This window comes from Centropristis striata, chromosome 18 (assembly GCF_030273125.1).
Source record: "Centropristis striata isolate RG_2023a ecotype Rhode Island chromosome 18, C.striata_1.0, whole genome shotgun sequence".
NCBI lineage: Eukaryota > Metazoa > Chordata > Actinopteri > Perciformes > Serranidae > Centropristis > Centropristis striata.
In genome coordinates this window covers 4,772,867-4,789,154 of record NC_081534.1, presented here as the reverse complement: position 1 = coordinate 4,789,154, position 16,288 = coordinate 4,772,867, and the positions used below count along the sequence as shown (strand labels likewise).

The window sequence follows — 16,288 nt, the reverse complement described above, 5'->3', positions numbered from 1 at the left end:
CTTTTCAGTTTGTTGAAATAGGCTCAACGATCTCTTTAAATAAGACAATTGACCACAAATTGGACACATCAGTGCCCCAATGTGATTTTCCCCACATCATGATTGTCAGTTAAAGCAGTGCCATTGGAGATCATGTTGGTTTAAGTGCTCCGTAAAGGGACTCGTCCTGTCAGAACCGAGTGAAACTCACACAAAGGAATGAAAAGCCCATTAGCACTGACAGCATAAAATGGATTTAATCAGCGGAACATTGAGGCTACTATTGAGCAGAGGGGGGAAAAGTTAATCAAATCGTGCTTCTGACGATCACTCTGACCCCAGTGGCATTTGAGCAGCATATCAAATGAGAGTGATGAGGGATTGGCCAGTCTGTTTGTAGAATACAGGTTGGAGAGATTGGCAGGTTGAGCTCTCAAGTAGGCCAGTGGGTGGGGGTGCGGGAGGTGGTGGTTGGGGGGTGGGGGCAAGGGTTGTTCAGAAGCATGGCAGAGGAGTGAGTCAGCAGGATGCAAGACAGTAGGCTGGAGAGGAGGAGGAGGGTGGGGGATCAGAGTGTGGTGAGGGGTGGAAGGAGAGGAGACAAAGGCCAGGAAACACATTATAGAGGTTTGGAAAGCGGGTCAGCCTCCTGCAGCGATGTGAAGGCGAGCGTGTGGTTCTGGTCTGGCCACGGGGCTCACTCCGCTCTGCTCCATGCCAGACCTCAAGCCGAGGTCCGCACTCACCCCGCTGCTGCCTCCTCCTCCTCCTCTTCACCCCCTCACCCCTTTGTGAAGGTGCACTGAATACCGAAGAGCCAGAGGCTGCATGGCTGCCTTACAAAGGATGCTCTTTTCTCCATCTCCTCGTTCTGTTTCACTCTCTCTTACTCCCAGCTCCCTGTGCCCTCTCTTCGTCTCTGAGCTGTCTCGCTTTCTTCTCTGCACCTCTCACCCGCTCTCTATTTCTTCATCCTCACCCCTGCCTCGCTGCCTCCCACCCTCGTCGCCGTATTTGTTTCACAAAACCTTCCATCTAGTCCTCTCTGCTTCGCCTCCTCTCCTCTCCTCCCCTCGCTCTCTGTCTCTCTCTCTCTCTCTCTCCCCAGAAAAACATCTATTATTAACACACACCTCTGGCTCTCACCAAAGACTGAACCAAGGTTCAGGCCAAGCTCCTCAGCATTTTAATCACCCATAATGAGCAAGAAATAATGAATAAAGGTGCTTGAATCCTGCCTGTTTGGGTGACAGCAATTAATGTCTTAGATACAGTATGTGCACATCATCTTAGCAGGTTTTCTCGGCACAGTGCTGTATTTTCAACCCAATGTGCTTTCATGCTGAGAGAGGCATACCACGGCATTTATAAAATCAATCAGGCAGTATCCGACCACCAAAATACACACTGAATCCCAGCTCACATTCCACCAGATAATGCATATCATGTCAGTCTTGCTGTCAGGGAGACATTACTGTAACTGTAGAATTAGTCGTGCACGGTTTCCCACTGCGGAGGTTGTGTTTAACCTCTCCTGCAGCAGGTTTCTGCAGTGGCTGCCGTCCGAGGGCACAGGCACGGCGCTGTCAGACGAGCTCGCAGATGCACAGGCGAAAGGCGTCCCCGGTGACTAGCGTGGCCTCTTTTCATCTTCTTCTTCCCTCCTCTCTTTGAACAAACACAACGGCTCAGGGCAGGGATCTGTCAGAGGTCCACCACTCGCAGAGAGAGGGGAATTACGTTGCTGCAAGACTACTGAAACCCCAAATTCATTACCACGTTGGCTGACGCAGGACGCTCTCTATTTCTGGTGTGGGAAAAGTTGGGAGAATTCACAAAGCAGGCTGAAGATGAGATAAGTCTGTCCCTTTTATCACTGGTTTATTTATACTGGTAAACATCAAACAGAAACAACAGCAAAATCAAGAGCTGACGTCCTCCCATACTTGTGATTATCATTTCTCTTACATCGACAAGTTAATTTACAATGGTTGTCATCGACGTGACATGATAACGTCAGTAAGTAAAAAATATGGAAATGAACCATTCCTCTGAATCTCATCCACGCGTTATATCAGATTACTTCCCGCACCTGTCATGCTGTTGGTGTTGGTTCAATTGTCGCTCAAATCAGTCATGACAGGAATCCTATCAGAGTTGAGTCTTTATGTAATTATGTGATAAAAATGTATCGATTCAAACCGGAGGGCACTATCAGGCTGAGTCGACTTGTGCCACAAAAAATACTGCATTGTGCTGTGTCTGGGGGTGTCGGGATGAAAAGATGGAGCGCTGTCTGTCTACTACATTCTGTTCCAACACCTCTGGGATGTAAAGCACATTCGTAATCTCTCCAACCCACCGCCAAGGTAATTAAGACATGTCACCGTCTGTCTGCAGAGCTGGAGACAAGAATCATGTTCAAAGTCTACAGAGATTGTATCATTTTAAGTAACAGGCAATGAGACTGCGAGTATAATAACCCCACCCCCTGCGTGTTTCCTTCTTTGTTATAATACAGTATGTCCAGATTACTGCATTCAATACCACATGGACACTTATGGTTGTATTGAGATATACAGTATCCCACACAACTAAACATTTTTGTACATGAAGTTGTTTTATACATTGTTGTGCCTTTCATCAAAGTTCAATCAAATGTCGTAATAAAGACGACTTTGACAGGTTATAAGGTAGAAAACAAATGTGAAACGTTTCCCATCACCCTGTGTGCCTGTCTTGCCCCCATTATATATGAGAGAAGCTTACAGGTCCCTCAATAGAGAGCACAAAAGCTCAACACAAGGCATAAAATCCCTGTCTGTTCCACAACGGGCCACAAATCCAATCCAAGAAAACAAGTGAACGCAGGTCATAAACTCCAAATCATAAAGTGCTCTCCAGAAGCCACTCAGACCTGGAAAGCTTGTCCCTGGCCCGGTGAATGTTTGTCGTGCTCTCCAACTGCGCCAGCTCTCCGCTCATCGACAGGCTCCGCTTGGAGCGCAGACTGGCCCCAGGTTTGGGGTAGGCCACGTAGCAGCGCTCCCTATATGAGTCTGCGTTGAGGGAGTGCCTACGGTTCACCCTCACCCCTCCTGCAGGCACAGTCATGTACTGTCGAGAGGCCGGCTGGGGTCGTGGACCCCTGGGGACGGCAGTCCATTTAATGGGCTGGCCGGGAACAGTCAGAGCGACGGTGGTGGCCATTTTAGCCTCTGACGAGTTATTCCGGTTCATGTTATCGAGCTCGACGTCTGTCTGAGCTTCAGCTCGGCGAGACTCTGAGGGTTTTGATGGAGCAGTGGAGCGTTTGGGCCTCGGAGCACCCGGGGAGGCCGGGTGCCAGCTGTGGCTGGCAGCAGAGGTAGAGACAGTGCAGTCAGGGACGGAGGGTTTGGTCGATGCTACAACAACTGGCGGTCGCTGCTTGACTGGCTCCGGGGGTGGCAGGGCGACTCTGAGACACTCCTTGTCGTTCTTCTCTGGACGCAGGACCTGCTTGGAGAGGGACTTGGGGATCCCGCAGCCCTGTAGCTGTCCATCACTGCTCAGTGATCGAATATCCCCCATCTCTAGAGCCTGACATGACCGGAGAGAAGCATGAGAGGAATCAAAGTAATTCTATTAGACGTTTTTAATTCAATATCAACAGAAATAATGAGCAGAAAAAGAAGAAAACAGGAAGAATGGAGCCAAACGGACCTTATCTGCATCTCCTTGGTTACACACCCGGTAGCGCACAATGAGGAAGATGATAAAAGCGAGCACTGAGGCCACAATAATCCCTCCGATGATAACCACGATGGTGCCGCCAAGAAACTGGGACTGCATGAAATGGCATCTCAGGTACTGCGGCTCTGTGGTGAAGTGGATACAACCGATCACCCTGGTGGCGGTCAGCGAGGTCACCTGGTCATCATAGATAGCCAGTACACACAGGTCATAGTGCGTACCAGCCGCTAGGTTGTTTACCAGGATGCTCTTACTGGTGGGGGGTATCATTCTGTGAAAGGAGGAGAAAAGCTTTGTGAGTTCTGACACAGATTAGGGAGGGTTAAATAAAAGAAGACAGAAGCAAATCAGATTATCCAGCTTATTGTTTTGTGGGATAAGATGACATGACAATCATTTATCTCTCAGGGGCTATTTAGGATCTGTCGAGGCATAATCTTTTGTGACATTTGCTTTATTTCCCCCAGAATCTTGATTGATAAAAAGTTGCTTTCAGTCGCTGGGGGACGCAGGTTGCCTCCTTTTGTTCACAACATCAGGATTCCAGAGCCAATTCCCTAATGTCTCCTGAAGTCAGTAGCCAGCGCCAAACACCATATGTGCTGTTGACTTGGAGGTATACATATGCAAAAAAAGAGTCCATGTGACGATCCTGTCACATCACAGCGATTAGCACCAAATAAGGAGTGAAAGAGTGCAGACATGAAAGAATGCTTTGCACCCCAGTTTCTCAGATGGGCATATGCGAAGCCTCTGATGCTTTTTGTAAAACACAGGCTGACTACTCTTTCATCTTCCTATCAGTCCGCAGCTTAGTGCTGACATTCTGTTTTGATTTTGTTGATTAAGCATTATCAAGGTTTTGCACATAGTGAATGATACACTCCGCCGAGGGAGGATTATGAGTCGAAGAATAAGAAGTCAGATACAGTGCATTAGTCTGTCTTCCCGATAGGATTAATAGACACCACAAATAATCATGTTGACAGCCCGGTCCACTTCTTAATGACTAAATATCTAAAGGGATTTAAGCAATCAAAGCAGGCTATGAAGGTAAAACAAGGTTCAAAGAATTTTGAAGATGATTCCAATCGGCTTAAGTTTATTGGCACAAATATATATTTGAGGTTTGTTTACTGGATTAAACTGTGTTATTTGGCCAATATTTCAAGAAAAAGAGCATTACTCCAGCTGGTCAGTGGTTTCTGTTTACCTGTAAACCAGTGAATCATCATAGGTGCCATTATATTGGATCTGGAACATGCGTATTCCAGGGATGCTCCTCTGGAAGTTAAACTTGACCATGGCCGAGGTGGAAGTGGCCTCAGCAATCACTACTTTCTTCTCCTGGCTGGTCTTAGCGTTCCCCAGGGGCAGCCCTCCCGCCTCTGCCCCCGTCTTTGTGACTGTGGCGATATCTGATGACCCGGGGTCGGGCTCCTGCTCTGCGACTGTGTTATTGATGATATGGGGGAGTTTAGCGATGACCAGATCCACCGTCTGCTGGGCCTCGCCTGCCGGGTTGGAAGCCACGCAGGTGAAGGAACCTGGAACACAAACTAAATCAATATCATACTTCCTGATATTTATTTTCATATGAAAATAAGTCCTGCGGGCCACATAGGAAGCAATATAAACATAATAATATACAGAAAATAGTTAGGAGCTATTAGGAACTATACAGAGCCCCCAAAGTCCTGAAATATTTTTTAATCTTGTGGCCACATGGCTGGATTATGAGAAAATGGGCCCCTAGGCATGGGCATGCAAAAGACCAGACAACCCCTCCTACATAGTAAAACACAGACTTTATAGGTGTTTAGCTCCTTTTGTTATTTTGTGTCTCTTTATAGTCATTTTGGTTTTTATACAACCCTGATTTAAAAAAAAGTTGGGACACTTTGTAAATGTAAATAAAAAGGAAAATACATCATATTCATAATGAGTGTATACATTTAGCCCTGTGATAGTCTGGGGACGGGTTAAGGATAATGGATTGATGTATATATTTTACAAAAACCAAAAGTTTCCCAGTTTGAGCATTAGCTATCTTGTCTTTGTACAATATTCAATTGAGTGTAGGTCACACAGGACTTGCACATCATTGCACTCTTATCTATTGTCTTCTTCACAATGTCCCAACCTTTTTGGAGTCTGTCCAAAAGAAACCTGCCAGCACCTCTAATGCTCACTAATTAGTATGTAATATCTATTTTAATAAATACATACAAAGCCCTTTTTGTAAAAACAACAAATTGTGGTATTTCTGCAGTTTTGTCATCACCATGAGGTTGCTCCAGGCCAAGAAATGGTACGGCTCATTACTTCTGTAAACCACAACTTGCCGTTTTTACGCTTACGTTTTTGTATGGATTAAACAAACATGATACGGTGTCTTAATTAGTGAGCTTAAAAGGTGCTGGAAGGTGGATTTTGTTGTGTTTGGACAAAGTCAAGCTAGCTGTTTGCCTTTGTTTACAGTCTGCTAAGCTAAGCTAACTAGCTGCTGGCTGTACTGCACTTTCATTTGAAAGGCACAATGAGTCAAATTTTCCTACAAAACAATGTATAGATTCATACAAAAATAATGCCTCTCAATCATTGCTCATGAACCAATACAAATGTGTGTGATAGTGTGTATTTCTACAGAAACGCTTCTTTCATTTCTAGGTGAGGTCTGGCTGACACTGTGATCAGTGTCGTCTTGTTGAAAGCTCGGATCCGCTAAATTCTATAAATACTATAACACTATGACCTAGCCTAGTGGTTCTTTGCCTTTTTCGCTTCAAAGACCCCTAAGTTGATACACACTAGGCTAAGGACCCCCATTTGGTAATTGCTTCAGGGACCTCCATGTGAAAAGACTTCTGTTGTTATATAGAATTAACAGCAGAATTATATAGTTGTCAACTACAGTTGAGAAGATAATTATGGAGGAGGTTAAACCTTCAATTAGAATATTCACTCTTATGACTTTTACTAACATAGGGCTCACTTCTATAATTAATTAATTAATTAGTGAAAATAAGCTATTGCAGATTTTTTCTGGGGACCCCCTGGAACTCCCTTAAGGACCTCTGCGGGTCCACTAACCCCAGGTTGAGAACCCCTGACAACATGGTGAAAAAGTCCTTTGTCATTCCACTGTGACTTTAATCAGTGTGTGAGCCAACACTCTTCCACTCTAAACTTTATCGGCTGATGTAGACAAATACTTCAGCCCTATAGTCTTCTGCGAACACGAGCAAACAACTAATTTTGTTCTGTCAACAACCCAAGCACAGCCCCAGGGGTGTAAACAGACCGGAGTCCTTGACAGTGCTGATGAGGATGTCCAGCGTGCCGTCTGTGTGGACAGCAGCCCTGGAGGAATTGGACATAAGGCGTCCGTCAGGGGCAATCCAGTGGATAATGGGGTCGGGGTCGCCCCTGGCCTTACAGCGCAGAGTCACACTCTGACCCTCCAAAGCTCGCAGCTCCTAAGGGAGAAGAAGGAAAGGCGGTTAGTGGGAGGACTTCAGCATATCTCAGAAAAAGAGACACACTGATTAAATAATGCACTAAATTCAAATCACTTTGGGCATGTAGTTATCTTTTGTGCTATACGTTTGTCTGAGATACTATAATTAATGCTCTTATTGATTAAAGTGTGCTATAAGCTTTATTCCCTGTTTATACAATTAACAATTGATCATGATATTAAATTAGCATGCTTATAAACACAAGATAATCAGTGTGACAGTGTATATGATGGAGTTCAAGTAAAACATAATTTCCATCTCAATTATGCAAAAGAAGTCTACTGAATGTAAATGAGATGATATAGCTGTTTAGTGAGGATTTGATCAGATAATTTTGTTTGGATGCATGATTCAAGGGCTAAATCACTGTAAGCATCTCCTGTGTAATAAGAGCTTGACTGCAGATCCACCATAAACCTGCAAACAGCTTTATTAAAATGATAACTGCTAAAGAACTTCTCTAAAAACTCTCCACAGGCCACAGTTTGATTACATTTTTTAAGTAAGTCCAATATATTTTACAATATTGTGTTAGCTTAGTGGCCCAGATGAGTCCCACAAGTCTTGTAAGACTCTTCTGGCTTGCAAAAGCTAATATTTGGTGTGACAGTCAAAGAAAGCACAAAGTGCCACCTAGGATTAACTGAGGCAGAATCCAATGTCTGGCTCAGAGAGTGGAACAGTAGCGAGTGTTGTGTCTTACAGTGCACAGCTCCATTTGAAGGGTGTACCTGAGAGTGCCTGGTAATGAGAGGAGGCTCACACAGGAACTCTTCCTCTGACACAGTCCAGAAATAGCGTCCGGCGAGGTGTTGCGGCGAGGCACAGGTCTCCAGATCATCCTCCCTCCGCAACCTCCGCAGCCAGAGCAGCTCACAGTTACACCTCAGTGGGTTTCCTCCAAAGCTCAACGCGAACGATGTTGGCCCCATTATCCCAGAGGTGGCCAGGACGCCTGCTCTTTGGAAGACAGGGTCAGGGGGAAGCTTCTGGAGCTTGTTGGAAGTCACGTCCAGCCTCTTGAGCTTCTGCAGCCCAGAGAAAGTGCCCTCTGGGATGTAGCTGAGCATGTTGTGATCTAAATTAAGCGTGTGGAGATTGGACATCCTCTGAATGGCCACCCATGGCGCACTTTCCAAGTTGTTGTAGGATAAGTCCAGCTCTTCCAGCGCCGTCAGATCATTAAAGGCTCCAATCTGGATGTGGGTGAGCTGGTTGTTGTTTAGGATGAGGTGGTGCAGCTTGGACATGCCACTGAAGGTGTCGTTCAGGATGCGGGCTAGCCGGTTACTATCGAGGTGAAGAGCTCGTAGGTTCTCTAGGTCTTTGAAAGCGTGAGGCGCGATGGAGCCGATAGTGTTCCGAGATAGGGTCAGGTCCACCAGCTTGGTCATGTTGGCAAAGTCTTTACGTTTGATGCTGGTCACAAAGTTATCTCCAAGGCGCATCTCCACCGTGTGCCTGTCGATGTTCGGGGGCACAAAGAGAAGCCCCTTTTTGTCGCACAAAGTCGCCAGGTTGGGGTTAAGCATCTGGCAGACGCAGCGTTTGGGGCAGACCTGAACTTTGTGGGCCTTCACAGCCACACCGAGGACAATCAGGTAAACCAGGAGAGACTCCATTTGGCTCTTCAGTCAGGTTAATACACCTACAAAAACATCAGAGCAAGAAGATAGAAAGAGAAGAGGGTATTATTCATAAACCATTGAGACCTGCATGGACCCAATTTTGTTCTTTTTAGACAGGAAATATGGGTCCTTAGGGAGAGATAGCAGGTCAACAGGAATGTGTTTTAAGTTTTTTTAAATTTTTTTTTACTGTAATTAACATTAGGGTTTGGTTAGGTGCCTATCTGAATGTTGAAGATAGAGTTATAAGGGCTCAGAACATTATAATATGAGTGTATTTATGAGTTGTTGCAGCAATCTTTTGGTTGGTACTATTTGTTACACAGATTCAGTGCTAAATGTATCCTTTTCTGACCACAGTTTATAAAAATAGCTTAAAAAACCCTCAAATATGTTTTTAAGACACCTTGAGGAAAACCATAGAAAAGTCCATGCTGTGATTTTATATCATAAGCTTTTGACATTCAGGATTTTTCAGCAATTGGATAAAGAATTCTTTGGTTATGAAAACTGCAGAGAAACCCCCTTATTGTCAATATAGGAAAGGACATTTGTCATCTGAATGCTTGAGGTCTCTAGTTTGTGATTGTAGTGCTTCATGAGACCGTGACTAATCTAGAGGTCACAGCAGGTCATTCGGTAAAGTGAAGTCAAGTTTAAAAGAATAGCCTTATTACAATAAAGTGGCTGCTCTAGGGACTAACGTCATCACACATGAATACAATTGAGCTCATCGAGTCCACAACAGTCTCAAACCAATTTTAGGCCATTCATTATGCAATTTCAAGACTGTTTAGGGACCCCAGTATGCATAAATATTGAAAAACACCATTTTAGAATAAGTGAAAACAACACATTTGTACTGCATGAGAAATGTTCCGGAATGCGCTTCATGGAGGAGCAGTAAAAGTCTGGTAGCTCTCTGTTTTTGCACAAATTTGCTAAATTACTTGATTTCTGCCCCAAACTACATGGGATCAGCATAACGTTAGCATGCTCAAATGGGCATGGTCAGATTATTGGACCCCCTTTTGCGTCTTTTTGAGGTAATTTTGTGTCTTTTGTTAATAATTGTGTGCTGTCATCTCGTGTCTTTGCTCGCATCTCTTTGTGCCTTTTGTGTGTTTTTTTGGAGGGACATTTTGCAGATGAAGGCCCTCACTATTAGGGCTTCTTGCCCAGCAGACACATTCAGCAATCTGTCCACGCCCATTCCCAACACCATATCATCACATAGTTGTTATGAATGGATTCCTTATGTCTTCTAGTTTTATATGACACCAGTAGAATGGAAAGACGGAAATGTCAGCCAGAATCGCTGCCGTTCCTCCAGGTCTCAGAGGGTTGAACAATACAAAGTGGCTGTTACTTGTATGATCTTTATCAAACTATAATTCTTGGTAATCACACATGCACTCAGATCCCCCCTTTAGAAAGGGAACTGAGGGATTCTGCTGTGCAAAGTTAAAGCTTTTCCATTCCACTAGATTTGAAACACCATCATTGCCAGCTCACAGCTGAGATTTACACAGAGTCCAAATTCTAAGCAGGAAGCTAAGAGAGTCAATGCCTGAACAAACAATAAATGCTGTGCAATTAGACATGAAACTAATTAGTCACCTGCCGACTTGAGAGTGAAACATCCCCAGTAATCTTGTATGATTTTTGTGACAGCTCTGCTTTTTAGCCCCTGCTCCCCTGATCACACTTTTTTGATATGATAATGCCAGTCCTTTTATGTTTGTGTACAGAGGGATGAAAGTCTAGACTGGAATACCAGCACCTCGTCAGAATTAGACTGATATCTCACAGGATCATATCGCCAATAGGAAGGGACGATCGGGCCCAGTGCCTCAGAGAGGGTGTGCTATGCCTCGCTATTGATTTTCTCTCTGCTCCTTCTGCTGCTGCTCTTACTTATGACACAGCTGAGATGGGGGATAAGGAGGGATCCATTTGATGAATCCTGAGACCTTGTCAGGGATATAGCATGTCATAAAACTAAGACAGCGGAGATCAGATCACAGCTCTGCAGGTGCACCGCACAATGTACCAGAGCGAGAGTGACATTAGCTGTGATTATTTTTAGAAGTGAAATTTAGTGTCATTTTGGTAGAACATGCAATATTCAGCCCCCTGGGTGTCCCATTACAGCACACAGAAAGGAACACCAATCCAATCAAACACAAGGAACAAGAGATCCAATCCCACAACCATAGTAAAAATCCAAAGGCTAACCTTTAAATACAGAAGAGAACAGCTGATTTATGGTTATAGCTTTCTGTGGTCCGCTGGTAATGTCTCCATTGTCGACGTCGGGTCTTGGAGAGCATGCATAAAAATCTTGCCTCAGCAAAGAGCCTGCCAAGTGAGTACCCTCATGCTTCAAATGCTTCTGTTGCACCGGAGCCGTGACACACAACTCCTGGTGTAATAACCTTGACAGTCGGAGCATGAGGGAAATAACATATAGTAAAGAAAACATCAGAGAGGATGGGAGTGACATGCTGGCCATATGGGGACATGCTTTTTAATGTGGGGAGGGAGAAGCCTGGTAGGTATCCGCTGAGTTGTGTTTGACAGCTGGGTAAAATGTATCAAACCTGACAAGGAGGCAGGAAAGAGGTCGCCTTGAAATGGCCCATAATAACAAAGGGAGGAATGATATCATTGGGGGAGCATGCTGGGTGTGACATTTTCATGAATACTGCTGATCGAGCAGCAATGAATCAATGTCTTTCTCGACCCATTTTTACAGGGGGACAACTTTACCAAGTCACACAAGAGCCCCGTTTTGTGGATTGTAGTCTGGGGTGCAGTGGTGCAGAGATGTGTGCTGCTGAGCAATGGACTGTGGAGTCATTATTAAATGTTGTCAAGACTCTCCTTAAAGACGGCAGATGACTTCAGTGTCAAGCTGTGCTGCAAAGCTAGTGGATCCTAAGTGGAAACTTTAATAACTCCTATCTGTGTGTGTGTGTGTGTGTGTGTGTGTGTGTGTCCATCAGAGGAGAGTAAAAAAACAGCTGAGGTGTGTTCATGTTGGTGTGCCCACCACCTTCTGCTCTGACTCTGAATGGCACGGCCTCTGGATGTGCAATGAGGCGGAGAGGACCTGCTACTTCCAGACTCGAATGGCGCTGAAGACGTGATATTGATTCACTCTGTGGAGATGGGGCTTTCTTCTTCTTCTTTTTTTGCTGCTGAAAACTCAGCCATATGTGAAGAGAATGGTTGCAACGGTAATCCCTACAAAATTCATTCTGTGAGGACAAAATGACAGCCCCTCTCTGCTGAGACAGGGGGGCCGGAAATGTCTCCTGCTATCTCCCTAATTTGCATTTAATTATGGTTGTTCTACGGAGATTTGCATAACAGGTTGCACTCATCAAGTACATGAACAAATAAGTAGATAATCAATCAATGCATTCATCAATCACGCACTTCATCTTTAAATGTCACACCCCCTCAGAAAGTCATTACCCTCCAGGTTGGGCTGTTCATTATAGTGAGGCGACTTGGGAGGGCCACAAATAAACAAGAAAGCAGATAATCTACTGATGCATTTACCATAATCTGCCTTGTAGTCAATCAAATGTTCCTTTTACTACCTCTGAGCGGGTCTTCTCACCCTCAGAGGACAGAGCAGACTGACAGCACACACCCACACACGCTCACCGGTGGGTGGATTTGTGCCTAATAGAGGTAGCTCACTACACAACAACCCCCAGCAATGGAGACAGACATTCATGCGCAGCAGCAGCAGCAGCAGCAGTAGCAGCAGCAGTAGCAGCAGTAGCAGCAGAGTACTGTAGGAGAGGATATCTATGGTCTCCCTGGGGCAGCATTCGCCAAGAAAAGCCTTATGCAGCATACTGCATGCCAATGGTCCGGTGAGGTAATGGGGGATATGTTTTCAGATGGTCTAACTTATGCTGGAGCTCATGTGAGAAAGCCTCTGCAATCCACGTCTGGGCAGAGAATCAGGGAAAGCAGCCCTGCGAGGGGAAGTTAATGAGATGAAGTCTGCTTGGTATTCCTCCACGCAGGTCGACACGATGGCACATGGCGGCGCCTCGGCAGCGTCTCACCTGGACTACTCTGGGAGAAGCTGCCGGATGTGCCAGAAATAAGCTCTGTTGTGTCAAGGAGGTAAACTGATGCTGCAACATGATGGTAAAATGGTATCGACAAAGCAGTGAAATAGGTCCTCAGCCTGCTTGCTTTATGATACCAAATGGAGCTGCTGCTGCAGCTGCTGAAGAGGATCATATTCTGACTGAGCTGCTCGAAATTCTATTTTGTCGGGTAAATGCTCGTGTAGCCCGAGTCCAAACATCCTGACCAAACACTGATGCTGCTATGGAGCGTCTAACTAACACATCTGTGTTTGTGAATGAGGGTATGTGCTGCCTGTGACACCCTTTTCCTACAGAGTCTGCCAATGTTAGAATGCGATAGCTCTTGGGTGACAGCCTTGATGCCATGGCAACACAGAAAACGTCAGTTTTGGGTGAGATGTAATCAGTGGCTCATTTTCAGATCACCTAATAATATTTAGAACAAAGAGGCTTCGACAATAGAGGTTCTTTTGAAGGCCGGAGCGGCCCTATTGTACCATTTATGACCCTGGAGTGATGAGAAGAAAGGAGAATGTAAACTCAGCTAATTTTATATTGGATTCAGTGTTTGGAGTGACTGAATCACTACCGTTTTCACACTCATGTGCATAATAAAAACCTAAATGACTTGATGTAGCACTGATGTAGTTGAATTATTTTTCTGTGTGTGTGTGTGTGTGTGTGTCTATCTGTGTGTGTGCCAGGGGTATAGCATACTAAGCAGACCCCACTGCATCAATAGAAGTGCTGTTCATCAGCATTTACAACTCCCCCTTGCAATTCCAACTGTTTTCCTTCACAAGCTATCACAGGAAATTCAGTGATACCTTGATATGCTGGATATCTCATGACTGGAGCAGCGGTCCAACAGATAAACAAACAAACACACATAAAATAAAAATCATATTTTAGATGCTGCCTTGTATTAAAATCAGCGGAGTGGATTGGCTAAATTAAAATGCTGATCACTGACTTTGGATCTTAATTCTTGCTCCGTTGTGACGTGCCCTGATGTGAGGGGCTTATGACCTGGGATTTTCTTCCGGAAAGAGCAATGCAGAATCCGTGAACACCACTTCAGAATACCAATACGGCCTCCTCAAGTGAATATCCTGCACAGTATGGGCCCGCACGTCTATTAAATCATCCTATTCCCAAGTGCAGATTCAGGTACATGAAGTGTAGGAAAAAGCAGCCTGTCTTTGTCACATTAATGCGCTCTATTAGACAAGCTCTTTTCATGTTGCAGTCTAAATGTGGGGAAATAAGGACACATGATATGAAACACACAATCACTGTGTACACTGACTCCTTTTCCCTCTTTAAAGCCCCCCAGCAGCCTGTGTTTCCTAACTCACACAGCAACAAAATGGTTAAATAATGCATATTCTGTCCTTATTGTGTTGTGTAATCAAAAAGCAACAGTACAGGTGTGTGCAAGTTTGTGACTGTCAAATAACCTTAATGGAAGCACTTCTTCAGCAAAAACAAAAGCTTATTTTGAGGTGAGTAGAAATTTGGGTCACTGAATGTAAAGCTGGTCTGCAGAACAGCCTCGGAGCTGAGGAACCACATATCACTTCTGTGCCATCAGTGAAAGGTAGCAGCACATAAGCTATATCACTGAGTACATTAACATAGCAGCAAGAGCAAATAGAAGCAGCAAAATGAGGCGTGGGCCTGATTTTACTGGTGTAGCAGTTACAATGGTGCCTCAGGCACTCATGAATAATAAGATTTGTGATAACTAACACTAAGACATTATACCTCAGCCTTTGGTAAAAAAAAAAAAAAAAGATCACATTTTCACCTGTCTTCATCAGTCACCTGGCAACACATCCCCACTGCCCACACACTCATCTTGTTATCAATTATGTTACTTAGGCTAATTTAGACTTTATCACACCTTAATGACTGATGTGTAATTTGCATATCAGCAAGGGTTTAACCAGAGCACAGAGGAGCAGCACTGGATCCTCTGTGCTGATAAAACACACACCAAAACAAAGAAACAGCAAATCAATCTTATCCTGCACGTATCCAGAGCAGGTTGAATAATGGCCACATTAGGCATGATTCTCAGTTTCACCTGTAGGGAGGGGAAAACAGCACAGAATGCAGCCAAGTGAAAAATAAAATTGATATCTGACGATGTTTCCGAGGCAATTGAGGATATTTTTTGACCTTGCGGTACAGGTCCTGGGCTGGTGGGTTACAGCCACAACCCCTGTCACAAGGGAAAATCTGAACCCTTTCACATGGGTCCTGAGAGAAGTACTTCAAGTCAATATTGCGCCTCTTGAAAGACACTTCCCCAAAAGAGTTCACAATTCAGACCAATTGCAGCCTAGAAAATGATTGAATTTACCTTGCAGATGAAACATGAAGCCAAGTCAGAGGAGGGTGGGTTTGAGTTTATTTCCTCCCAGGAGGGCTGAGAGCATTCTCACAGCGGCTTGCCTAAAATGGGACCGACGGTGCCTCTTGGAGATAATTCAGGTGTCCCGAAACACGCGCCTTGGCTCCTATAACATGTGACGGCCTGCGAAACCAGCGATGCCCTTCAAGAAATCCATGAGCACCATAGAAAGGACCACTCCTCTCCGATCGCCCTCACATCGGAGATATGTAACTCCCTCTTTCGTGAAAAAAATACTGGAAAACGCAAGCCGAAGGGTCCCGGTTGTGGCTGTGTGTGAGGGTTGCAGCTGTGCAGCGGGATCGCCTCTACTGCGCATCCGCCCGTATGCACCTCCAGAAGAGAAAACGCCTTTGTAGCGACAGGGCTGCTTTAATATCTGCCGCGCTGCTGCCTGTGAGTGACTGGTGCTGTGCTGAATCCAGCCAGATGTTCGTATCGCTTTCACGGGCTTTTGCTGGCGACGCAGGGCTCAGTGCGAGTTAATCCAGATTGACTGAAAGGTTGCTGCCATGAGATGCGCCCCCCCTCTCCTGCCCCCTGACTACTGTCAACCACCGACCCGGCTTCATTTCTGACCAGAGGTGCTGTGCTCGGAATGGTAATCAGTGCGCTCCGAGCTGCACAGAGACCATTTGTGTGCATAGACAGATGCAGTGCCTCCCAGCCTATCTCACAGGCAGGCATCATAATTTATTCATGTAGATTGAACTCTACTGCACGAACGCAGTTGGGTCTATAATATTCTCTAGAAATTGAATTAAAAGGAGGGAAATAAAAGCACAAACACATTTATCAGATTCAACCACATGAGAGGCAGGTGGGCCTAAACAAGCTTGTTTTTCAAAATTCATTCCTTCAGATGAAACCCTTGGTGCACACAGA

At 45.0% G+C, this 16,288-nt stretch overlaps 1 protein-coding gene across 1 annotated transcript; it reads right to left on the bottom strand.

Annotated features, from left to right (window-relative positions):
• Window positions 1–1,843: 1,843 nt before the first annotated feature.
• On the bottom strand, window positions 1,844–15,899 carry lrfn5b (leucine rich repeat and fibronectin type III domain containing 5b). The gene is made up of 6 exons (XM_059357052.1): window positions 15,353–15,899; window positions 7,967–8,883; window positions 7,019–7,193; window positions 4,928–5,261; window positions 3,685–3,985; window positions 1,844–3,561 (listed from the first exon to the last, which is right to left on the bottom strand). The coding sequence occupies exons 2-6, from the start codon at window positions 8,855–8,857 to the stop codon at window positions 2,866–2,868; spliced, it is 2,397 nt and encodes a 798-aa protein (XP_059213035.1). The 5' UTR covers window positions 8,858–8,883; window positions 15,353–15,899; the 3' UTR covers window positions 1,844–2,865.
• Window positions 15,900–16,288: the final 389 nt, after the last annotated feature.